The 26,141-nt window shown below is 42.8% G+C and overlaps 1 protein-coding gene across 2 annotated transcripts in view; it reads right to left on the bottom strand.

Moving 5' to 3' along the window:
* Positions 1-26,141, bottom strand: part of CDH4 (cadherin 4) — a 617,364-nt gene that overhangs the window by 209,792 nt on the left and 381,431 nt on the right. For both annotated transcript variants that reach the window (XM_090064612.1, XM_090064613.1), the window contains exon 4: positions 21,066-21,242. In XM_090064612.1, coding sequence (XP_089920738.1) covers positions 21,066-21,242 — 177 coding nt within the window. The remainder of the gene's footprint in view (positions 1-21,065; positions 21,243-26,141) is intronic.

The raw sequence follows: 26,141 nt of genomic DNA, 5'->3' as shown, positions 1-26,141 counted from the left end.
CCAATGTGCCAGCACTGAGCGGGGTTTTCTTGCTCTCTGCTGCGTTAACACTTTTAAGAAGCTCGCGCTTGAATCCTTCGTCTCTCGCGTTGCGTGATGCAGGATGTACCGACGTGCCAAATCAACTCCATGACCACCATGGATGCAGGCACCGAAGGAGTATAATTGCAGTTGGGAGGTAGTGAAGACTCTACCCCTGAGTTTCCCTGTTTTATTTGTGGACATACGTGGACTGCTTTCATTTTCTAAAAAGGCCTTTTGAACTGCTTCAAACCTGTAACAGTAAAAAAATACCAAGAAAAGCTGGTCCTGTATTTTTAAATACTAAACACTACTTTCCTTTCTCCAGAAATTAGGGAAATGGATGGAAAAAATGGCTATGAGTCCCATAGGGTAAGATTTTTAAAAAAAAGGTATTTCGGTATCTAGGGGATTTGCAAAAGCTGTTAAATCCCATTGATTTCAATGGGAGATAGGAGCCTTGGTGATTTTGAAAATACTTTTTTGATACACCACAAGGAAAGCTAGGTCATAAAACCATAAGACCGGTCCTCAGTAACATTGTTCTCCATCATCTCCACTGCACACATACTGAAGTAAACTTACTACCTTGTGATAATCCTATACTGCCAGTGCATTGGGACATATTCCACCTACCAATAGCTGGCTCCCTTCAAGATGTCCAGTATGGTCCACCCTTTCAAAACCCTTTGACTTTTCTTTACTCAATGGCCCAAAAAATGGGCAGCACAAGCACCAATCACCTCCATCATCTCCAACCCTACAGTCGGTCAACCAGGATTTAGCTGGCCACGCCGTTATTTGCACTTCTCAACTGTTTTCAAGCTGGACAGAGTCACTGTGCCTCAAACCTATACCAATGGGGCTGCAATGATAACAAATGCCTTTGTGGACAAGTTCAAACCATGTCCCACATTGCTGATTCGGGTCTATTTACCATGCTACCTGGTGGCCTTCAAGCTCTTCATACTGGTGATGACACCGCTTCAAGATGGCTGAAACAATATGTCAAAACCACATAGGCTAAATAAATAAGGAGTGCCATACTGGGCCAGTCCAACAGGTTATCCACCCCAGCAGCCTGTTTCTGACAGTGGTAGGAGTGGAAGCCCTTGAGGCAGAGCACTGAATCAGGTAAATCTCGAGTGATCCATCCCCTGCTCATTAATCTCCCAGGCATTCACCATCCACCATGTCAGCAAAGGATCCACATTGAGCTCTGCCTCTTGTAGTCTGCCTTGCCCCCATCACCACAGGATCTAAGCACCTCAGAAGTGTTAATGTATTTATTTCCACTTTACAGATAGCAAAAAGTGACTTCCTGGGCCAGGAAGAAAGTGGGTGCAAGGACTCAAACCCACGTTTCTGAAAACCAGGTTGAATAATCTAAACACAGTACCATCCTACCCTATGTTCTCCAACCTGATCCCAACATCCCTGCCCATGTTTTGTACTAAAGACAGTATCTCCAGAAGTTATTGTAAAAGTATAAATAATAAAAGAGGAGAAAATATTTGGCTGTTTTAAGGTGTATGGCTATATGTTTATCATTGACATAACTTCAAGCCAATATTAAGAAAAGTCCATAGAAATAAATTAAGTCCTTAATGACTTGCATATCTCGAGGGTCTTTGTCCCACTGAGTTTACCAGCATCAGAAATGTGGTGGTATCATATATTTTTAATAATTTGCTTAAAGTCCCTTTCCCAGAAGAGAAAAAAGTGAAATTTGAAATCTGTTGAGTATAATTAGCAGCTCCCTTTGATGAATCCGATCCAACATTACCACCTTTCTGAGAACAGTTTGCTGCTTGAGAAATGATTTTGATGTTGCCAACACAGGAAGGACTTTAGTCAGGATCACAATGGAGAAGATGAATTGCAAGTGAGAACACTCATTAAATTGGCTCAGAAAAAACTCTCAAATCTTGATTAACTCCTTGAAGGCCATGAGCATATTTGTGCTGCAGAGGGAAGTAAAGTTTCCTGTACTTTAGTTTCAGATTATGCCACTGGAGTATTTATTCTGTTCCCTCATCAACATACTCACTCTGTGCTCTCCACTTATGAATACCCACTATCCAATTAACATCCCATTAAGCTCTACACCTGCAGTGACTTTATCCCTTGACCACTGCATGGTAGCTCTTAACTCCATAATACCTTGGCATTATTATGTTAGACCAATGACGGTCTGGTCCAAAGCTCCCCAAAGTCAATGGGGGTTCATGAGGCTTTGGAGCAGACCAAAAGGTTTAATATACACATAAGAGTGATGCAATAGGTGCTCTTTGAAGCAGACAAGAGGAAGGAGAATATAGGGAGCCCTGTGTTGAAACAGTGAATGCTGCCAGCAGATACAAGGACACGGTGAAAACAAATGAGAGGCTATAAGAGAGGTATGCGGGTTATACGGTTTTTAGAGAAGTGCATTTAAGTCTATACAAATAAACATTGCCCAGTACGGCTGTGCGAAGCTTCAGTCCCTGATTCGATTCAGCAGAGATTTGGCCTGATTCGGTGGCTGAATCTCTGAATCCAAATCAAATCAGGAGACCCTTTAATCTCTCCAAATCGAATTGGAGAGATTCAGAAAGATTCAGCGATTCAAACATAGACACAACTTTAGATGTTTTTTCTACATACCTCTAGGTAGCAGGTGGCTGGTGAATGCTGAGATGGTGGGGCAGATGGAGTGTCCCACAGGAGCTCAGGGATCTCCCCAGCATGCTTGGCAGCAGACCTGGAAGTGGACCAGAAGCACTTCCAGTCCACTTCTGGGTCTGCCGAGGAATGCACCGGGTGGCCTCCCTGCACCCCCATGGCTTGGTGATTGGTGCCTCCTGGGTCTGGGTGGGCACCCGGGGTGCCCCAGGGCTCATTGCCAAGCCAGGGGGGTGCGGGAGGGCTCCCCTGCATGCTCCCCGGCAGATCCAGAAGTACGGTCCACTTCCAGGTTCGCGGCTGAGCGCACAGGGGCTCTCCTTGTGCTCCTGCGGGATGCTCTATCCTCCCTAGCATCTCAGCATTTACGAGCTGCGCCGGGTACCTTGAGGTACATAGAAAAAAAAATTATAGCTGTGTCTATTAGGGGTGTACAAAGCCAGCCCTATTCAATTTGGATTTAGATTTGGCCTGAATTAGGGGCAATGATTTGATTTGGATTACTGTCCCCGATTCAACTTGGCCAAATCCAAATCTGAAGATTTGATGCTGATTTGGAGAATCAGTGATTTGGCCACAGACACAGCTTTAAAATTTTTTTCTACATACCTTGAGGTAGCAGGCGCGACTTGTGATCGCTGCGATGCTGGGGCGCATGGAGACTCCCACAGAAGTACGGGGAGATCCCGGATGCGCCCCCAGACCCAGGAGGCACCAGTCACCAAGCCAGGGAGGTACAGGGGGCACCGGAGTGCACTCTCCAGCAGACCTGGAAGTAGACCAGAAATGCTTCATGTCCACTTCCCGGTCTGCTGAGCACGGTGGGGAGCTCCCCACGCTCCTGTGGGATGCTCCATGTGCCCCAGCATTGCAGCATTCATGAGCTGCCTGCTACCAAGAGGTATGTAGAAAAAACATTTAAAGCTGTCTCCATGTCTGAATCTCCGAATCTTTCTGAATCTCTCTGAATCAATTCAGAGGGTTCCAATTCGACTGGGAGAGATTAAAGGGTCCTCTGATTTGATTCCAATTTGGAGATTCAGGTACTAGATTGGGCCGAATCTTCACTAAATCGAATCAGGGACCAAAGCTTCACACAGCCCTAGTGTCTCTGGCCGAATCGCTGATTCTCTGAATCAGCATCGAATCTTCAGATTTGGATTCAGCTGAATTGAATTGAGGACAGTGATCCAAATCAACGAACTGAATCACTGTCCTAGATTCGGGCTGAATCCAAATCAAATACACCTGTTTCGCACACCCCTATTGCCCAGTCTGTTTCAAGTAAGATGGCACGGTCATATGCTGAGAAATGAGATGGCATAATATTGACATCCTAACTTGCCTTTAGATTTAAAGTCTTGCATTTCAGTTGGAAAGTAAGATGTAAGAGGCTTGAAATCAGTGTGACTCCTTCTCTAATTACTGATTAATCAAGAGCTAAGGTTGCTTAAATAAAGAATCGTGGGGAGAAGGAGGAAGTCTCATTAGGAGCAAGAAGTAAAAAAATAGGGACATTTTAGCAACTAGACAGATAGAGAAGGAGAGGGAAGCAGCTGATTTCCTAATAGCATGCTATATTCTAATGTTAAATTTTGTATTCATGTCTAATCAAAAAATGATAAGAAAATGTTCTCTCTAATACCTGCAGATACTGAGAGATGCAATTCAAAAGGAATAATGGAGAATTTTTTTTCTTGTAATAACTTCAAAAATACTTATATATAGTGCCAGTCTGTCCTTTAGAGGCTTAAAAGGCCTACCAGCTATTTCATAAATTTTGAATGGCCTTTTTTCTCTAATGTATGGAAAACTGCACCATAAACATAATGCTGGGTGAAAAATACTTAGTAAACCTAGATGTCTATTATAATGCTTTCTCTGCTATTTAAATTCCCCTCTAACGGGGACTTCCCTGAAAAAACAGATGCTACCCAAATGTCCTTTTTGCCATGAGGCTGAATCTGAATGCTTCTGTGCAATATTTTTTTTTCGCAGACACAGTACAGAGCGTATTTTCCCTCACTGAAGGAAAGCTGCCACCTTACTTCTCAATTCTTTGCTGTCAAACGCGTAAATAACTATTATAGGCAGCTGTAAATGATTTATGTTCTGATGATGTCTGATTCTTCTACCCTACAAACGATTTTTTGTTAAGACTGCTGAACGCTATTTACTAGTAAGTAAATTGTATCATCTTTTCACTGTAAATCACAATGTAAGTTGGCCAACCAGAGTTTTTTCCAACTAGAAGAATTCCCACAGCAAGGTCAGGTGGGTCCAACAACTGTTTTGTCTGTCATTCACTTTCAGCATGGTAAGTTTTCTAGTTTCTCCTAAATTCTTCCCTTCACCCTCCTAACAAGCTCTTCCTCCAACTACATTGTAACAATTACTGTCGATCCTGAAGAGCCAATGATATCGCTGGAAGTATTGCCTTTTACCTGCAAAACTTCCAGAAGGAAATAAAGATACCTGGCCATATTCCTGGGTGTGAGGCCCCAAATAAGTCTTATCCAGGAGATGGACGCTCAAGTGAATTGGTGTTGTAGCTCTTAAACTAGCCCAACTGTAAATGCCATTTGAACCTTGTGCCACTCCATCTTGTATTGTGCCACTTCACCCAGATCAGCTAGTTCAATGGGAAAACTACTTACTGGTTTGGGGAACGCAGAGAAGGAAAGAGAGAAGGGGGGAGGATCTGTTCTTGTGCTCTGATCGTCTCAGAGATGCAATGCTAGGTTTTGCATCTCAGGAACAAACAATGAGGCTGTACAGTGCATCTTCCTGTTTTTTTTTTTAATCATCCCACATTTTATGAAAATAAATTTAACTTCTTTGCTTAAATTAAACGTTACAACTCATGACGCCTTGAAGCACAAATCAAACAAATAAGTCAATTGCAAAACAGTCTGAAAGGACCATAAAACTGAGTACAGATGCAAATTCATCTTCAGGCCATTTAATGTTTTGATTAAAAAATGGAGATCAAGAGTAAAAAGAAAAAGATTCTCTTTTAAATAGCTAAAGCAGTTAGTGATTGGAAACAGTTACAGAGATGCCTGCTAGCACTGCTGTAGTTAAAGGACTGGCAGTATTTCCTTTATAAATCCTTAGAAGTCTCCAATTCCGCCATAAATACTTATGGCAGGTTGAAATCCAGATCACAATGGTCTCTTTCCAAGTCAGAATACTTCAAATGTTCTTCTTTCCCCTCTTTCACTTAAAAATATATTATTTTTTTCTACAATGAGTTCTAACAATTATTAGTCCAATATAAGGACTGAATATCCTTTTCAAAGGAAAGTAACTAGCAATTGAAGTTCAAAATGTGCATCCCACACATGTATATGAATTTCTACTGTGAAAGCAGCATTGGGGGTCTATAATGATTTCATGTGCTTTATAATGAGCAATTCGATAGAGTTAACAATAATACCTAGGTTTTCATACAGCACTTTTCAGTCATGGATCTCAAAGAGTCTTTCAAGTGAGGTCAATGTTATTTAATGATGATGAGAAAGCTGAGACACTGAGCTGGTCCAAAGTCAGCCAGCAAAGGGAGCAACTTTCTGAATCCCGCTCAAGTGTTCAATGCCACACAGTTTAATATGCCTGGAAATGAGCCAGACTGGTGAGAGGGATCTCAGAACTGTAGAAGAACAAGAAACTAGACTAGGTAAGTGGAAGGAGTGCCATGCTGCTGGTTTATTATTAGAGATATATGTTTATTATACCCTCAGACTTGAAATGAAGAGTTTACAATACCACAGGATTTTTTCAGAGAATCATAGAAAAATTATGGTTGGAAGGGACCTCAGGAGGTCACCTAGTTCAACCCCCTGCTCAAAGCAGAACCAGCCCCAACTAGATCATCTCAGCCAAGGCTTTGTTGAACCTGGCCTTTAAAACCTCCAAGGATGGAGATTCCACTGTTGGCACTGGATTTATGACCCAGATACCTTGTTCCAGGCAGACCCAAACACTCAGACTGACCACAATCTCTCCATTCAATAACTGGCAAATTTTACTGATACGCAGTGATAGCAGATAAGAATAATGCAAACTACCCTATATCTACCAGATCTAGAGTTGTCATCAGAGGGAAGGTATGTCTAGCCAGGACGTGAGCTTCACCCTGAGGTTCTCTCTTCAATGTCAGATGTCAGCAGCCTTGAGGTTGGAGGTGGAGACTCACCCCCTCCCCGTGGGGTGGCTGATATAGGCTGGTGGTGCGCTCTCTGTCCATGGTGGCCTTCTCAGGGATCCTTTGCTGTTCTGAAATCCCTCCCTTTGTATTCTTTCTCTTCTCTGATGCTTTTGTCTCTGGGCATCGTTGACTGGTTTCCCTGTGGGTGTCATACCCATCCACGTTCTGTCCCATCAGCATATTCCTTTGTTCCAACAAACCCACCACATGCACACATCCTAATTTGGTTGTTTACTAGTTTCTCCTAATTTGGTCCATTTATGAAAACCGGAAATCCCAAGGGCTCTGCAATTGAGCACTGTGACCTGGCCAACGGAGCAGAGTCCCTCATCTCTTGTTATGGAACAATGTGGTACATGTCTTCACTTTCCCAACCTGTGTGTCTGCCTGTTTCAGACACAGTGGGCCTTTAAGGAAACTTTGTCACAAATGCACTTTTAGAAACCAATTATCCCTTGCTGTTGCCCTAGACTATTATTCTAATACATGCTACTTTACCTACAAGCCAATTCCCCAAAGGAAATATCATTTTCCAGCCATCACCACCACCTCTCTAGGTAACCCATTCCAGTGCTTCATCACCTTCCTAGTGAGAAAGTTTTTTGTAATATCTAACCTAAACTTCCCTTGCTGCAACTGGAGCCCATTGCTCCTTGTTCTGCCATATGCCGCCACTGAGAATAATCTAGCTTCAAAATGAACAGAGACAGACAATCCAAACCTGTGGTCTCCCTTCAGCCCCAAGAGGCTCTATTCTTCTCATTCAGGACCATGCCCTTTTCCCTCTTTCCTTTTTCACTTACGTTCATAGCTTGCTCATCCCTCCTTCACACGATATTCCTAGCCTCAGCAGGGACAAGACCTTATTTGCCTTGCTCTCCAGCCTTCTTACTGCTTCTTAGGCTGCAAGTTAAGATGTCTCAGCCTAGACCTTTTCACTGGCAGGTGTTACCTTTTCATGAAGGATGCTCCCACTCTTAGATCCGCTTTCCCTATAGTCGTTCTATCAGATGGTCATGTGCTATGCTCACCTCTCATAGGGAAGACGGCAATGTAGGTCTCTAAATCTCAGACACTCCCCCATGCCATTACCCTATATTCTCATCTCCTCTCCCCCCAAACCCCCTCTTCCCATGGACAGCTGGCTCACCCTGAACAGTTTTGCAAAGATCTTCAGAAATGGGTGACCTGTCACAAACTGCAAAACTGACACAAACCAAGCACTAGTTCCAATAGATTTCAACACACCACCATGAACAACTTTACCTTTCCCAGCTTTGTGGTAATGATTTTTTTTCTGTCCTGGCCTCTGATTTTTTGAGTCCACTTGAAATGAAACTATAGGCACTTGCAAAAGTAAGTGAGCTTTTGTGTTGCATGGGTAAAGCTCACACTGCATGTATGAATGCCTGAAATACATGCACAAGAAAAACGTGTGTCCCATTTTGCACAAAACAGAGGACACACTCACAGAAATCTCAGTCCTGCCCAGTGCTGCACACTTTACCCTTAATCTCATGCAGCATGGATACACATTTTTAAATTTCAGCCCCAAAGAAGTTCTGTTGGAGTAACTGCGACTATTTAAGGGCTGAAAGTTAAGTGTGGGCTTAACTGCTTTGCCAACTTTGAGCGAAAATATTCAGTATGGTGCAGGATCAAACCCAAATTGTCTTGAGGCTGGCCAAAAGCATATCCCATAATGCTGTCTGAATTGTTTTTTGCAGTTGCCTAATTATTCACATAAAAAAAAAATTCCTCCTTAATTGGAGGAAATTAACAACAAATACCAAATGTCATAAAAGTTATGATCAGCTGTCCTGTAGGAGCTCTCATCAAGAACGATTTGCAGAGAGACGGGTTTTTTAAAATCAAACCAAGGCAAATGCTAGACAGCCGCACTTCACTGCCCCATGTTGTAGTCACATGCTTTATGAACCTCAACCAGCCTGTTAGAAATGGTTGCAAATGATTTAGGCAGCAACATCTTCATCACTGAAAATCTCAGCTGCTATAAATAAAACGATTAACTGCAGTAGTGAAAGCTTAAAATTAACCCAAGAGTAAGTTCTCTGAATCTTAAAAGCTGACATCTGAAATTCCAGGGTGCTGGATTTAATTCTTTAGCCATGCAGATTAAAAAGAAGAAACAGAAGTAATAGAGGGAAAAAAAAAAACGGGTGGGTTTTTCTGCTCTCCTAAGTTGCACAGACATAAGAGGATGCACCCCAGAAACAGTTTTTCTGCCAAGGTTATAGCTGCACTGTTATTCAGCAAATCCAAACTCACACCCACCTGGTTCCACTGTTTCCACCTCAAGGAAGCAAAGACACCCGGTCCCACAATAACCCCTTACTACCGTGAGTGATGCGTGTTAAACAATGAATTATTCTGACAAAGGGGCAGATTTAGCCCTCTGTCTCAGGCTGCATCTCTGCCTTCTTTTCCTTTGGTGAGGAACCAGCAAACAATTTTTGTCTTATCAAATTAACCTACAGTCTCTGTGTAGACACTGACTTCACACATTTTAAATAGCTTTTATGAGCAGTGCACATCAGCACCACGGATGCCTTCATATCTCTGCCTCTGCACACGATGACAGATGTACTGAATGATTATTAGACTTGTGTCGCTTTCTTTAGAGGACGGGGGATGTAATGATATGTTGCAGCATGTGCAATGGGCTACTGCAGCCAGATACTCATTGGAGTGATTGATCATCTCTTTGCAATATGCCTGGTATGTGATGTGTAAGGGGGTGGGGGGAGGTTCCAGTATTTATCTTCCAGGTCCTCCAACTTTCTTATCTCTCAGGGTGAACTCAGCCAGAACTGAATCCAAAAGGCAGGGAGTGGATGAGAGGGTGGGTGAATCAATTCAGATCATCGACTGAATGGGACTGGGGTTCTCAGTTGCTGATCAAGTTGGGTGGCACGCCTCATCGAGGGACTTGACATGCAGGGGTTGCCACCTGTGTGCAGGGCTAGCAGTCAGCCTCAAAACTGAATGTAATCATCAGAAATGCATAAGGTAGACTGGCAAGCACTTAATGAAAAACAACCCTGTTTTGATGTTCAGTTGTGATCTAGTAAAGGGAAGACGGGGTGGGAGCCAATAACTCACGAGTTCGAATCCTGGCTTTAAGAACAGCTTTCGCTGTGGCGTTTAACAAATCATGCCACCTTCCAGACTCAGTTTCCTCATCTGCAAAACAAGGAAACTAATTCTCATGGACTGAGCCAAGCTGCGAAGATCAGCTCAGGACCAGAACACAAAGAGCGATGCCATGGCTCCAGCTTTTCTCATCTTTTTTCAGCCAGCAGCAGCGAGCACTGTGGTCACAGCATGCCTACTTGTCCCACACTCCCACTGATCCTTGACAAGCGTTCTAAAAATGAAATTCTCAGTGGCTTACCCCTTCCCCATGTGGGATTGGTAAAATTTGGGCTCACGTTTTGCATTTGATTTTGTGGCACATATTAGCGCTCGCACAGTCCAGATTTGCATTAACAAATGGGACAATTATCCATGCCGATTGATATGTATGTGCCTATCGGCCGGTTGCAGACACAAAAATACGCAAATGCAAATGATGTAAGCAAAACTTATCCTGTAAATTATGGAGGCTGGACCAGAATTTGCCACCAGACAAAACCACTTCCAATAGCATTTGATAGTATAAAATGAACACGTAATACAATATAAATGTAACAATATAAAAATACAGAGGATTTGTTTGAGATTAAGGCATGTGAAAACTATCACAAATAAATGCAAAATTCTTAAAATTTAACCCTGGGATATTTTTTGCCATGAACCTAAAACCTGCTTTTATTTAAATCAGGGAGAGTTTTAGCACTGAAGTGAATGGGGTAGAGTTAAGCCAAAGCTGCACGTTTTTGAAAAGTCCACCCATCATGTTTTGTGGCAAATTCAAAACTGCTCCGTTATCATGCCACTTTTTCCATGATCCTAGGACCATTTTTATGCAATTCATGGCAATGTGATGCGACATTGCACAGTTTCTTGTATTTTTCAGCCGTGTTACCATTTCCAGAACAATATGGACAATAGCAAAATATCAGGGCCACCGTTTTAAGCTCTCTCAGATATTGCCAGTTGTGTCTGATGTATATTTATGCAGTACTGAATAGACTGAGGTCCTGACCTGAATTGGGCATTCCTCGGTTCTAATTTAATAAACGGCAAATCGCGGGAAAAATGAAATTTGAAATCATACACAGCTAAATATAGAACCACAACTCAGTGATCTCTTTTCCAAACTTAGAGTTGGAGACATAAATAAACATCTTGCATTTATGCCTGCTAAAGGATTATACCATTTCATTCTGCACTTCTGGAAAACACAGGGCACAGGCAGGATTTAGCGCCTTGATTTCTGCTGCAAGACTTATGTCACTAGAAAAGCATTTGTGCTCTTGGGAATCAAAGTGAAATTCACCCATTTGTGGCAGGTGTTTTAAGCACTCAGCCTAACAATCTACCCACGCATGGTACTACAGCAATTCAATGACTAAATTAAATCTCTGAATATTAAATTAATGATGGAAATCTAAAATATTAATATATTCTAATTGAATATTCTCCAATAAATTATCTAGGCATTCTCAGCAATTTGATTTTACTTTCATTTCTTAAGGAACTTTGAGCTGCATAAATACAGCTATTAAAGCAATTCAAAAAGGGAACATTTTCTGCTCAGACAAGAGAAGTCTAAACACAAAGAGTCTAAAAATTTCTTTCATATGATTGATTAAATCATAGAGCCCAAGACAGCTGAATCATTAAATGACTGCTTTCTTCCAGTCTCTCTGGCTTTAGCAAGGACAATATAAATTCCCCCTGGGTCTGAATACAAGGAAATACAATATGTATAATTACAGCATAGGCTTGAATGCTGTTGTAAGAGAATTTCAAATGGAGCATTTGTGCTGTAGCTGCACTTTTCAATCCATACCGCTGCGTGTGAATGCCCAAAGAGCACTGGCCTTCTGCTGTTTTTAGGGCCAGATTCCCAGGTGGCATACCCGGCCGTAGCCCCACCAGCTTCCAGCGCTGAATTTCCGTCAGGATCTGGCCCAATACTCTTGCAAAACGATAGGAGAGTTAAGCTGACATCGAGTCTTCACGTTGCAAAACGACAGGAGAGTTAAACTGACATCTAGTTTTCACACTCCAGGGGGAATGCAAATGGGGGAACGTATTGTAGCTCCATGACTACATGGTATGATGCATATTTAGGAGCCCGTTTGTTTATAAGCAGTTTAGCATGGGTGTATCAACAGAACAGCAATGTGCTGAATCACTTTGCTTTCTTTAGTTACTCGGGGTCCTGATAAAACATACACAGCACAAGCCCACACTGACCAGGGGCTTTGGCTTGGTCCCTATACTCCCCCAAAATGAGCCCTGCTGTGCTTCATCTCCTCCTGTACAGACTTTGGCCTGGATCACGTCTTGGAGAAGCAGCCCCGAGCTGTTAGGATTGTAGACCCTCCCGACAGCAGCTCAGACAGGCACTGTGGCTCAGGAAGGTGCTGCGATGCTTCTCGTCACTCCCTGAAAACATACCTGCTGCATCAGACTTTTGTTAGCAATGTACACGTCCCACCACGTGCGGCCAAGCTGCGCGGTGCGCGGGGTGTAGAAAGAAACCTGCCTGATCTCCTCCCATTCAGTCCACCTTAACTCTTTTCTCACTCAGGACACGTTCAGGAACATATCTATTTGATCTGGAGCAAGCTGCGTGCCCCTGAACAGTGACCAGAGTGCAGAATTCATGAGTCCTGGTGGATGACAGTCCAGAAAAACAGTGATAGTTTTGGGATATGATGCGAGGGCTGGATCGATATTTTTCCTGGTTGGTTAATGCACACACACAGTACTGGGTCGACTTGTGATCAAGTAAACCAATGCCTCCCAAGGAAAGCAGGGTGTGATGTCCCTTTGAGAAGCACTTGCTAGGTCTCTACTCAGCAAACCTTCTCTTAGCTGAAGACAAATGCCATCTGTTGTTTTTCTATCTCGCAGCTAAAAGTTAATGGATTCTGAGCTGTCGATACCACAGCAGTAAGCAGCGGGTTGTATAGAAAGTGTCAGGGATTCTGTACAATAAAAAACTACTTTGCAAGCGCCTGTTGGGTGCCAAGTGAAACACACACAGAAGAAAAAAACAATAATAATATTGAAGTGGATGGCCTAACCTTGGATGGGTCTCGTGTATGGTGTACCTGTTTTGCATTTAGTAGTAACTAGAGGCAGCCCAAAGCCTAAGAGCTCCTACAGACATGCGGGAGCCTGCTTTGACGCGCGGGTTGGAGCGGACTCGATTAACAGAAATTGATGTGCTCTGGCAGCCTTCTGCATCTCGTGTATCGGTGTCCCTGCACTGGAAGAATGATGTCGGGGCGGTTTGAAATGAAACACATTAGTCCAAAGCGCCCTGCTGCCATTTTTTCAGAGCGGGGACGCACAGGGATGCTGATACATGTGACGCACACGTGCTTTTAATTGGCACAGCTCGCTAATTAAAGCGCCCGGCACCATGTCCTGGAGCATACGTAAAAATGGCCTAAGCTTCTTGGAGGATAAACCCAGAACAAGAAACTGTTTTGGGTGTCAGGCACGATGCAGATACTTCTATGCCAAGGCTTTGCTGCTGACAGCGGAGGTAAGAGAGACTGAGATCAAGAGAACCTCCTCCTCTTATCACATAAATTCCCAGCTGTAATTTTGGCTCGTTTGGGCTCCTTGCAGCTCATATTTCCTTCTGAAGAGGTGAACTGTCCTGAGAAAAAATAGCAGCAGGACCAAGGGTGTGCAGAGCTGGGTGTTAATATCTCTGTAGGTGCATGCAGTTCAGCTGGGCCTCAGGACCTTCCAGCTTAATTTTACTCTCATGTGCAAGGAAATAATATTTTATTGAAGACAACACACCATTTTTTTTCTATAGCCCTCATTCAGCGCACAAGACGGATGGTGCTCAGTCAGCAAGGCAACTACACGTGTGCTCTGCCGTGCCTTTCTGCAGAGCATCCACCTGGTGTTCAGAACAGAGTTTTCATCTTTTCTTTTTACAAGGTTTTTCTATGGTCCTCATCCCCGCAGCAAGACTACCTAACAGAAAACTAATTAATGTACCCTCACGACACTTTTGTGTCATAGGGGAGCATTATCCCTATGATGGAGGTTGAAGTAGCAGGCAGAGAGATCCAAGTCTAAACCTTCACCAATAGGCACGTAAAAATAAATATGCAGATACTGACAAGGGACTGATCAAACATAAATGAAAGGTAATAAAACCCAGCTGAGCTAGATGTGTTAACCGTTGTATGGAAACTTGTGCTTAGCTTAAACATGTCCTCCAAAATGCCAGCATGTACAGCTTTCAATCTTGATTTGAAATTACTGAGATGGAGAATTCATCTCTTCCCCTGACGGTGCGTTCCAATGGTTAATCACCATCGCTGTTAAAAACGCGTGCCTTCCCCCTCATTTGAATTCTTCTAGCTTCAGCTTCCAGTCCCCAGTTCATGTTATACTTTTCCCTGATAGATTAAAAAGCCAGCATTTTTGTGCCCAGCATTTTCTCCCTGTGAAGGCACTTGTACACTGTAATCAAGTCACCTCTCAATCTTCTTTCTGATAAGCTAAACAGATTTAGCTTTCTAAATCTTTCACTATAAAGCATTCTCTCCAGTCCTCAAATAAATTCTGCAGTTTCCTTCTGTACCCTAGCCAATTTTTCAGCACCTTTTAAAATGCGGGCATCTAAAACATAATGGTAGCAGGGAATTTTAACCCACAGAAATGAATACATAAATGAGAGGTTGACTCCAGACCTGGATACAATATTCCACCAAATGTCACAGATGGATATAAAAATCCCATCCCTCTCTTTAGATGTCCAGGGATCACTTGAGCCCTTTCGGTCACTGCCCTTCACTGGGAGCTCAGCTTGAGCTCCTTCTCCACTATGATGCCTAACCTCTCTGCAGAATCGCAGCTTTTCAAGACACAGACCTCCTCTCCATAGGCAAATGCTGCATTCATTACTCCTAAATCTCAACCTCTGCATTTATCTGCATCAAAATGAATTTTTGGAATGGGCCACATTTAACAAGTCATCCTGATGACTCCGAATGACTGCCCAGTCCACTTATTATTTAGCACGTTCCCAGACTTCTTGCCATCTCCAGTTTTCATCAATGGTGATTTTATATTTTATGCCCAGATGGTTTACGATCATGTTGAGCAGGGTCAGAGCTAGCACCGGTCCCTATGGAAACCCCCATTTGAGGACGATTCCTCCTAACGACTGTTGTGTTTCCTAGTTCCTAATCCGTTTGACACACACTTTATCAATATTGTATGCTATTTGCAAAAAAGGATGCTGCACAGTTCTAAGTCCAACTCCTGACTTAAGTCTAAATACGCTGCATCTACTCACTCGTCTTTCCCAACCAAGTCTGCAATCTCACCCCAGAATGAAATCCGGCTCGTCTGACGAAGCCGTGCTGACTGGTGTCAACGCCATTCCTATCTTTTAATTCTTTATTAAATGAATCTCGCCTCTGCCTTCCTATTATTTTGTCCAGAGCTGATGTCAGGCCACAATTACCTGAAGTCACGATGCTCAAGCCTGTTTAACTCTGGTACTACAGCAGCATTATTTCCAAGCTCCTGGATTTTCACCAGCATTCAAGATTTATGTGGCCAGAAATTTCCTCAGGTCAGCAATTTTGGGACTATCAGGCACAGGTTATCAGGACCCAGTGATCTGAAAATGTTTATCGTGAGTAGATGTTTTTCTGCCTAACATCCTTTTCAGTTACTAATGGATAAGGCGACATACAAAAAACTAGAACTCTTGGTTCCAAAATGACACCTTTTGTTAAATCAACAGGGAAATCGATAGTGGGTAAGAAGGTACTTTGCCATTCCCATGAGATATGGGTAAATGAAAGACCAGATGACACCCCCACCACAACCGAATCTACGTACTATTTGCCTCTGAGCACTTTCACTTCCTCCCGTCCCCTTCCTTTCTATTTGAGCCCTTCTCCCACAGTCCATTCGAAACCTCCGATAAAGTAGGTTGCTGTGGTGGCGTAGCTGAGGGGGGGGGGGGGCAACGGGGCGGCTGCCCTGGGCACCTACCTGGGGTGGAGAGAAGGGAACAGAAAAAAAATAGCTGCCACTGCAGGCACACAATGGTGCCGGTGGCATGGCAGGAGCCAGAAGTCACCACTGCCCCCATGTCATAGCCAGGGCTGGATTAACCCTTTAGTGGGCCCTAGGCATACAAACTCATGGGCCCCTAGTTTTTCACTCAGCAATTAAAATATGCCAAATAAGCACAACTGGGTTCCTTCTTCACTTAGGGCCCCAGGCACGTGTCTAGTTTGCCTATGCATCAATCCGCCCTTGGTCATAGCCGTACCACCTTTTTCCTGCATTGTTGCACCTGTCGGCTGTTGCCTATGAAAGCTCAGGTTTCTTTGAACCAGTTAGTACCACCCTACCTTCTGTCTGGCTTCAGACTGACATGACTGACCACCTCCTTTCATGAGGGAGGGAGACTGACCTCCCAGAATCAGGGTTCACTTTTTCCCTGTTTGCCTAAGAGCCCATGTCTGAGACCAGCAGTCACATCTCCTGGTGAGAACTGACTTGGTCTTGCCCGGTGCTGTATTATGCACAACTAACAAATGATATGGGCTTGAACTTTGAATTGGTTGTGATCTGTAAGTACTTACACAAGGAGAATATATTTGACATTATAGGGCTCCATGAGCTAGCAAATTGAGGAATAATAAGAGCTAAGGCTGGAAGCTGAAATTCAAAACCATCAGATTGGAAAGAAGGTGCAGCTTAAACACTGAGGGTATTTAACCACTGGAACAGAATACCAAGAAAAGTGGCAAACTCATTGTCACTCGCAGTTTCTAAATGGAGACTGGATGGCTTTCAAACAAGTGAACTCCACTTCAACAACCAGTTATTGGATTTGATAATGTTCAGTTATATAAAATGGAAAAAGGGTGCCCTGTGTTGCAGGAATTGCCTGTTGAAGTTCTATGGGCTATGCAGCAGTCTACTCCATTTTGCATGCGTGTCTGCTTCTCACACCTGCACATGTGTGTGCACGCATACACACACACGCATCCGGTGCGAGATGAACAAACTCCATTCTTTTACACCACATGAGGAAATGGCCCACAATTTGTATTTGCACTGGTGATGTTTCCCTAGCAGCAAACCCAAATAGAAATTTTCTCTTCTCTTTTTTTGTATTCTCCTCTCTTCAGTTAGACTGGTTGACGCATAGGAACAGACATAATGTTCTTTGAAAGAAAAAAACCCTGTAATTAACGGAGGATTTTTTTGGCAGGAATAACATTGTGGCTTCTTTCTCCTCTTCAGTTTTTTTTTACTTTTTCATTTAACATATTTTATCAGAATGAAATGCTTTAACGAGCAAAGAATTACGGCTGATCCCAGCTCAACCAGATAGGGCTGCATTTCGAGCTATGTGGCTCCCATCAAGCTGTATTCACCTTTGCTATGATTTAAACTTCATTCAGGCACAGCCTTGCTAAAAATACTGACAAGTAACTAATCAACTTCCATAAAATGGAATTTTTCCCTTCACAATAGAAAGCAGGAGTAGGAGGGAACCCAAAAGATTTGCCTATGCATTTCAAATTAGTCTGACCTATAAAAACGCAAACAGCAAGTAGTGGGATAAAAATGTATTTCTAGTGATTTTTTTTTTTTGGTAGATGTTCAGGTTTTCATCCCATTCCATACTTCATCCTGGATATACAGGAACCATTCACAGATATCATAATGTATGGACTTCTTTTCATTACCTACACCAGCATCTACAATGTAAGCTCTTCAGCGCTCTCGGGACCAAAGGAAAGTTCAGAGTCTAGGAACTATCGTTAGCTCGGAAAGCTTTACAAAACCTCTGAGAGAAAAATCCTGTGACACTGCCTTGTTTCACACAAATGGGTTCAAGGCCGCACCTTTACACGTGCTATTTTTGCTCTAGTGTGTGAAACAGATAGAAGAAAAAAAATCCAACTCCTAATGAGCATTTGAAGATCAGATCATAACTTTTCACCTGTGATCTGGTCATCCATACTCTGGTCATCCTGACCTACATGTATTAGCAAAATGCCCCAGGGCAATCTGAAGTTTATGGAGGCTGAAATAAGTGCATGGTTCTGGTCCTTAAAAACCCAGATTCATCTTATTCTGCCTCGTTTAAGAACAAAGTCTAGTTAGTGAACTTATAACTTGTGCCAGAGCTCACCCAAACCCCACTGACGGGCACTATCAAATGGGCCAGTGCACCTAGCGAAAAACAAAAATTGCTAAGATGAGCCCAGAACATCAGGCCTTCTTGTTTAATGCTGCTCATGTATGGCTTCCCCCTCCATCATATCATGTCCTGGGCTTTATGAGAAAAAAGAAACCCACCAAATTTTAAACCATGGCTAAATGTTATACCGGCTATACAAGAGATCCCAAAAACATATTGGGAGCTATTTCTGTGATTTGGTAGGAGTTCCTTTCTGTTGGCATTGTCTAGCTGGTCTCTGCAAAGCTGGTGGTAGTTTAAGGAATGGCTGTCCAGCTTTAAAGCAGCCAGGGGCCACGCTGGAGAGGACCGCATGCTGTGCAGGCGGTGCTAGGGCAAGCCATGAATTCCCAAGCTCCCAACACTACTGTATGCCTGCGTGGCCCCAGACTCGTCGTCCTCTCCCTGTGCTGCATGGCCCTGCCCCCTGGAGCAGCTGGAGGAGGATGGGGGAGCTCTGAGACCCTGGCTGCTGATGTAGCTGGAGCAACAGCTGAGCAGGAGCCTGGGGGCCACAACTCAACCCACTGTAGGCCCCATGCACCCTGCGGCGTGCTAGTTGGACAGCCTTGTTTTAAGATATGAAGATTTACTCCTCTGTATATAAAAGGAAACAAGCGCTACATTCACCAACATGGAAGTATTCACTTTCTGGATGTCTCCAGTCTCCTCTCCCAACCACGAGGACAAGTGTTTCAGTGATATTAGCTCCTGTAAAGTGGGACGTCAGCAGTAATCATGTTAATATCTGCCGAAGTTTAATAAGAAGGGGTCAAGTCACCCAGCCATTGCTCAAGCAAAACTCGCACAGAAGTCAATGTAAAGCATTTCACTTGGCAATTAGCCTGCTCATTCTGTAACACTTATTTCCAGGACTTCAGGAAAGAACCCAAATGATCCCTTTGGTTCAATTAATTGTTTCAGTTACCGAGTCATTCTCCTCTTAACACATTTGAGTGACTCAACTAAAGATCAATATGGCACAGCATTAAAGGACCAGACTGTTCTGCAACTGTATAACACTGTGCTTTCCCCACTTACATACCTCAGCAGTGGACAGGCACAATTTGGTCTTTAATCCCTTAATTCTGAATTGCATGTCATGGACCCAATTTTCAGAAACTGAAGCCTGAGATCTAATTCACATGTTCGCTGAACACCACTACACATGCATCCTGCTAAACATATGATTCCCTAGTATTTTTCATATCACAGGAACTCCAAATGCAATAGAAACTCCTCTTTTAAAAAAAACCAAGAGCTAGGCACCACGTTACGTGAGTTCTAATAGTATTTTATCCCACGTCATCTCTGCACCGTCTCCCACAACGTTGTTCCAACAACCCAACTTGACCCAACACATTCTGTGTCGAAGAGGTCCTCTCCATTTCAGATACTGCATGAGTTGTTATCAAGTTTCCACGTGCTTTTGTGGCGTTTAGCAAATTACTCTTTCTTTCCAGGTATTACATGTGCAGCAAAGTATCAGTTAATCAGTGTGGAACATGTAATGATGGCAATTCATTTTAATCTAGGAAAGGCCTCAGTAAGCATTGTTTCAGGAAGAGCAGGGTGACTTTCTTGACAAGGGAGGCAAATCACGCACCATCACTTTTTCCAAATTCTGAAATTTTGCAATTATGTCTCAATTGTCTTCAAAAGGAAGAATTAAATCCTATCAGTGAGTCTTCTTTTTTTTTTTTTTTTTTTTTTTTTTTTTATATACAGGTGGCTTTCTTCTTACCAATCCATAAACAAAAATCATAGCACTAAATACATCTCAATAGGTTTCTATTTTGCTACATTTATCTATGGTAATCTAATCAATACAATGCATCAATCATGTAGTCCCTTCTTTTTTGTCATTCAAATGTCATGACTGTATACCATCAGGCTAAAGCTGATGTTTAAAATCATCTTAACAATAAGTGTAGTGGGGGGTGGAGGGGCATGTTAATGAAGGATTCATTTTATTCAGATTTCCATGCTGAGGCCCTGCTCAGGTATCCAAACATGCATCTGCATCCTGAATCCGATCGTTGAGGAAGGATAGTAAGGATCATAGGAAAGTAGGGCTGGAAAGGACCTCACAAAGTCATCTAGTCCAGCCCTCTCAAGGCAGGACTATCCCTGACCAAATCATCCCAGCCGAGCGTCTGTCTACCCTCCTTGTGAAAGTTTCCAAGGATGGAGATTCCACTTTTCTAGGTAGCCTTTTCCAGCCTGAGCACCCACATAATAAAAAAAGTTCCTCCAAATCTCCAGTCTAGATTTCCCTTGCTGCAGCTCGAATCCACTGCTCCTAGTCTTGTCTGCAACAACAGAGAAAAGACCGTCTCTATCCTTTCTAAATCACCCGGCGGGCATTTGTAGACTGTGACTAGAAGGGTAACGATCACCTGCATCCTGATCGCTGAGGAAGGATATTAAGGATGCAGCACCACACCACCCTTTTGGCATCACCATTCCTTGCTATGGATCTACAGTCCCTTTCTGACTGAGGGGGTTGAAAAACCAACAACTTGGCAGCTTAGGCAGTCTCTCTTGAGAGAGTGGCTGAAAGCAGGTGATTAAACTGCTGTTGAGTCAGAGTCTGCGGGGGATGGAAACCTTGGACCATCCGCTTCACATGACGATACGTGTTTTGCCTTCAACACAACTGGACAGACCCAACTTATCGTGCAGGTGTGGTGACTGTCTGTTAGTTGACCAAACCAATGGCATCATCATCACCACCATCATCATCATTATTCTCATTATTTCGGCTGTTTTACTCACCCGAACCAACTGTTGTGGAAAAGGACCTCTCGAGTTTTCCGGCACATTGATTGGTGGAATGACCCAGTCTCTCTTTTGCCGTCTCAGCCCGTTCGAATTTTGGTGCTGGCGCCATGGCAGTAAAGTGTCACTCTGTTGCTGTATAAGGTCAGCAGATGCGTTCTTCTTTCCTTTTTGCTGTTTTTGAGGAACAAGAAAGCCAAAGAGCAATTACAGTCCCTTCCAAATAAATACATTTAGGGGGAAAAAAAAAAAAAGTCACTTTGAGGACCATTTCCATAGTGGCGCTCGTCTGCACGGCATGGCCGCGTGGAGTTGTAAAAATTATTATTAGCATGATGTAAACATTTCTGCATAACAAAGGCATAATAAACTATATTGGCATCTTTGCTGCCACTTCATTTTCACAAACGTATGGAGCTGTCATTATTAAATCAAGCTGCCTTCCAGAATGTATTGTCTTCATTATGCCAACTGCAGGAAGCTTTAACAGCACATTGGATAAAGAAGTCTGCAAATTTATCATAAATACAATCTGTCAGGAATACAAAAGGAAAAAAAACCCAACAAGTTCCTCTACAACATCAGTGGTAGGTTTAGCTCCATTATACCAAGTTCACCTGCTCTCTGGCATTAAGATAGCTCCAGTGACCTGCACTGTGTGATTTTATAGATGCGTGTTAGATGGTCCAACACTCAGGGCTAGAAGATGATCCTGCTCTTGTGTTGAAAAGCTTAATTAGCTCAAACTCTCAAGCTCCATGTGAATTGTCTTTTTTGTTTTTAAAGATGGGGTTTTAAACTGCATAAATATATATGTCCTCAGTTATGTGAAAAGCAAAATGGTCTACTGTATCTCAGCTTGCAAATGGCTTTCTTTTTTAACCATGTGGTGATCTTCCAGACTTGGGTTTCAGTTTTATTTTGCAAAGACAAAAGATATTGGAGATAAAGTTTGCAGCAATTTGCATTTGGCCAGTTCAAGAAAAAGATTGTGCCCATGGCAAATATTGGTCCTACTTGCAAGAAAATGGCTGTTGCCACTGGTAGAAATGCTAGAATCATGGCTTTGGAGTTGCAGGTGTGAACATTTCAGAAGGCCAAATCAGAGAAATATAGTACAGGGAACAATCTCAAGAGATTAGCAAACCAGTTCCCCCAATCTGAGATGGGTTCAATGCAAAAATTGGTGAAGATAACTTTTTCCAAAACTTAAACATTTTCTGCACTTCTCAAAGGCAACAAATACATGGTGGGACTGGGAAGGCAACACGGCCAGGACTGTGTGCCAGATACAGGAAAAAACCACAAAGCTTTGTCATATTTCTTCATACCCTGCATTGACACAGCATCCCTACTTGACTGGCCAACACTGGTATACGCTTCCTAAAGTACTTGCTTAGCTAGGGATGAACACGGGAACAGCATCATAATGTAGCCGTGAGAGGCACTTCTGGTATTGTACTAGGATCACCGTAGGTGCTGTTGAAGACTGCTTTGGCAGACCCTGGGTAGGGCATAGTATTTCTAATAGGCCTCATCCCAATGGCTTCCCCTTTAACTCATTGCAGACTTTTTTCTCCTTTAACACAACAAAAAGCCAGTAGTACCAAAGAAGACACCGGAAATGGTTGTTTCAGAGTAGGCTTATGGCACTCACTATGAGAAAGTTTTATACCCCTTTTGCTTTGTTTTACAGTTGGCTTTTGGTCCCTCCTGGGCTTCCTCCGAGAACAGGTATTTGGATCAGTTTATGCAATTAGCATGTGAACATGGGGACAGATTATGAACGGATGGTCAAATAATTTGTGCTCGGTTGAGTTTACACAGTGGAATGAATCTGAACTAAGGACAGACTTGAGAATTAAAACAAATCCCAAAGCTCCATGTATACTGAAATAATTAGTGTCAGCTCAGCAAGGCAGTACCAGACTTTTTAGTTTTCATGAAATATTTGCTGGCAGGTGACTAGACAGTGCCTAGCTTGCTTGTCACTCCCGATGATGTTTTCCTACATTAGAATAAATCGTTGACATGACTCTGAATTTGGGATGTGGAATTTCAAAAATGCCGTGCAACAACAAGCTTTTTTATTTATTTTTTTTAAAAAACCCAACTTTTTCATCTTCATTTGTTGCTGATATGTTCTCAGAGCCTTAATTTCTCTTGTGTTGTTTAAATAAGTTGTACATGTTTTTCTGCTGTTTAAAAGCTGTGAGACAAATGTAGTAACAAAGTCTGGTGAGAACGAATGCCAGACCTATTCAGTCTTCTGACTGAAATATCCAAGAACATCCCCGGAATAGCAGCAACAATTAGCTATAATCCCCAACAAAATACCATGTTCATTTGAACATGCAAGGATCTAGAGCCCGAATTAAAAAATTCAGAATGTAAATATGGAAGCTTAATTAAACTAATTGCTAATATGGCTTCCAATTTATTTTTGCTGTGAAACAGTTTTCACATTGCAAAACAACTGTTCATTCCCACTTGAACCCACTGGCTCTGTGCTTTTTAGAGTCTCTCAAGGCAGTGGAATAAGGTAGATACATTTTTGGTCCACAGAAAATAAAATGGTTCTCTATTTTTCTCTGTTTCACCTGAATGCTAATTATCTATCTGGATACTTATACAGTTTCATTCTTCAAATAGTGGAGCACCACAAGCTCTGGTGCCTCGCACCATCTCACAGCACACCTGCAAGGTAACAGATCCCCATGCACCGTTAGAAAGATTTCCCCAAGGTGACAGAGAGTTTGCTGCCGTGCAGGGTCTTGAATGCCAGTCTTCCACAACCCACACTAGTAACCGGAAAAATGGACCACTCTTCCTTCTACTTCCTAATACAGGCAGTCCTCGACTTAAAACGTTTCGAGTTGCAATGAACAGCGCTTATTAATTGACACCGTTTCGACTTTATGATGCTTGATCCGACATTACGCCACGCCAGCAAACAAGTTTGCTGCATCGCCCATCTCCGTGGAGAACATCTGTCCAAAAGTCCCAGGACACTTTCTTTGAGAAAGCAGACGAGGCTCCAGAAAACCTGCAGCCGAGATGCCTGAGAAGACTCCAGGCAAAAGCCCTTCAAACAGTCCAACCAAGAGCCCTTCAAAAAGTCCAGCAAAGTCACCTCAAAGAAGTCCTTCCAAAGCAATATGATTGCTATTTAGAATATACATGCATTAATGAAGCTATATTACCCTTCTATAATTGATTGAGTAAAAAATTCTGGGTTATTTTTGGTGAAACTAGGGTATCAGGCCTGGGTTCAGGAGCCAATCCTCCATTTATAATATTGTTCCTATGGGGAAATTGGTTTCAAGTTACAACGTTTCCACTTAAGACGCGGTTTCCAGGAACCAATTGTGTCGTAAGTCCGAGGATTGCCTGTACCGTAAACTCCATTTCACTCTCCCCCAATTTGCGTTTTCTGTAAGGCCATGTTCTGGACCTCACTTTTACTTCTGCCTAAGATGGATTTGGTTCAGGAACAGGCAAGGGAACAATGGGCGGCAACGGTGTCCAGGTGAAAAGCCCAGTCCGACTGTAATTCTCACCTGACTACCAAAGGCCTGCCTACAGAACAGCAGCATCCTCTCCTCCAGGCTATGTTCCCTGAAGCAGGATAAATGGGACAGGGTGAAATGCAGAATTAGGCCTTCTAACTCTTAGTTCATTATTCCATCTACCTACTCAGCAAGATGCGCAGATATGGACTCAGGGAAGAACTGTGCCTCCCGGTGCTTATTATTGCCTCTGACAGCCAGCTATGCAGGTCACCATAGATATTTGAGGGGAAAGGTGGCTATGGACTCTCACTCCTTCTCATTATCTGGAATGGAAAAAGATGCATGTTCTGGGGGTGCAGAGTCCATGCTCCCCTAAGAAGATGGACTATGGCTGTCCTTAGCCATTAGATGTATATAAGAAGGCCCCCCTCCTCCTCCCAACCAGTGTAATTGTTCCAGACAGGAACAAGTTGTCCCTTATTATTATAATTACAGGCCCCAAAGTATCCTATTTTCTCTTGCTGATTCTCTATGCAGCTCAGTGGGTACAAACGCATTGTGACAGTCACTATTTTAAGTATTTCTAAGGCTCTTAAACAGGCTGGCATAGGTTGAGTACTGGTCAACAAGGAAATCTAATTCAACTTTCTGTTAAAGTTTCCTTCCCATATCTGTTGTGAAAAGATGACATTTAAAATGGGTAGCATTGTGGTCAAGCTCCATATGTCTAACAGGCAAACAAGGACTTCAACAACAGAGTCAATAAAAGGAAGACAGAAAGAAGATGTAGTCATTCAATAAAGATGCTCAACAAAAGCAGGTAGGAACCAAAACTGGGATGAACATACTCAAGTTAAAGGAAGGTGAGTGAAGATAAAACATGGGGTTGAAGGAAACTGTTGCAGGGCAGACTGCTTAGGGAAGCAAATTTGTTACCAATTTTGAATTAGTGAAATCATATACTCATGCTCCAGCAATAAGAGAATATAGTGAATTAGTGAAATCATATACTTATGCTCCAGCAATAACAGAATATAGGTATATTTAGTCATTCAAATGTATCAGAGCAAAATGACAAAAGGATTGCTACTGCAAGTAACTCAAAGAAGGACTGTATATGGTCCATAGGTACAGCTCTCTGTAGGGCCTGTCTTTTTGTTCTGTGTTTTATAATGCCTGGTACAATGGAATCAGGATCTGTGACAAAGGCTCTTGGATGCTACAGCACTGCAAACAAATAATACTAATGATGAGGATGCAGAATTTGTGCTAAAAAATATTTCTCGCTCTCTGAAAAATAACACTCAAAATAGTCAGTGTGAACCTCTGTTACTTTGGATGGAGCAATGATTTCCCTTCTCTCTCAGAGCCTGAGCAGGAAGGACAGGTGCAGATACCTGCAGCCTTAGGCGCCCCCTCATTCTTCTAGGACTCCTGGAGAAACTGGACTGTGGAAAGGTGGATGAATCTCTCCCACACTTACAATAATATCCCTTCCATTCTGCACTTTCCTTGTAGGGCATGCAATCTAAACAGATTTATAAATGATTCCAGAGTATTT

Source organism: Crocodylus siamensis, chromosome 10, assembly GCF_052110815.1.
Source record: "Crocodylus siamensis isolate JL-2025a chromosome 10, ASM5211081v1, whole genome shotgun sequence".
NCBI classification, from domain to species: domain Eukaryota; kingdom Metazoa; phylum Chordata; order Crocodylia; family Crocodylidae; genus Crocodylus; species Crocodylus siamensis.
This window is presented reverse-complemented; position numbering and strand designations above follow the sequence as displayed.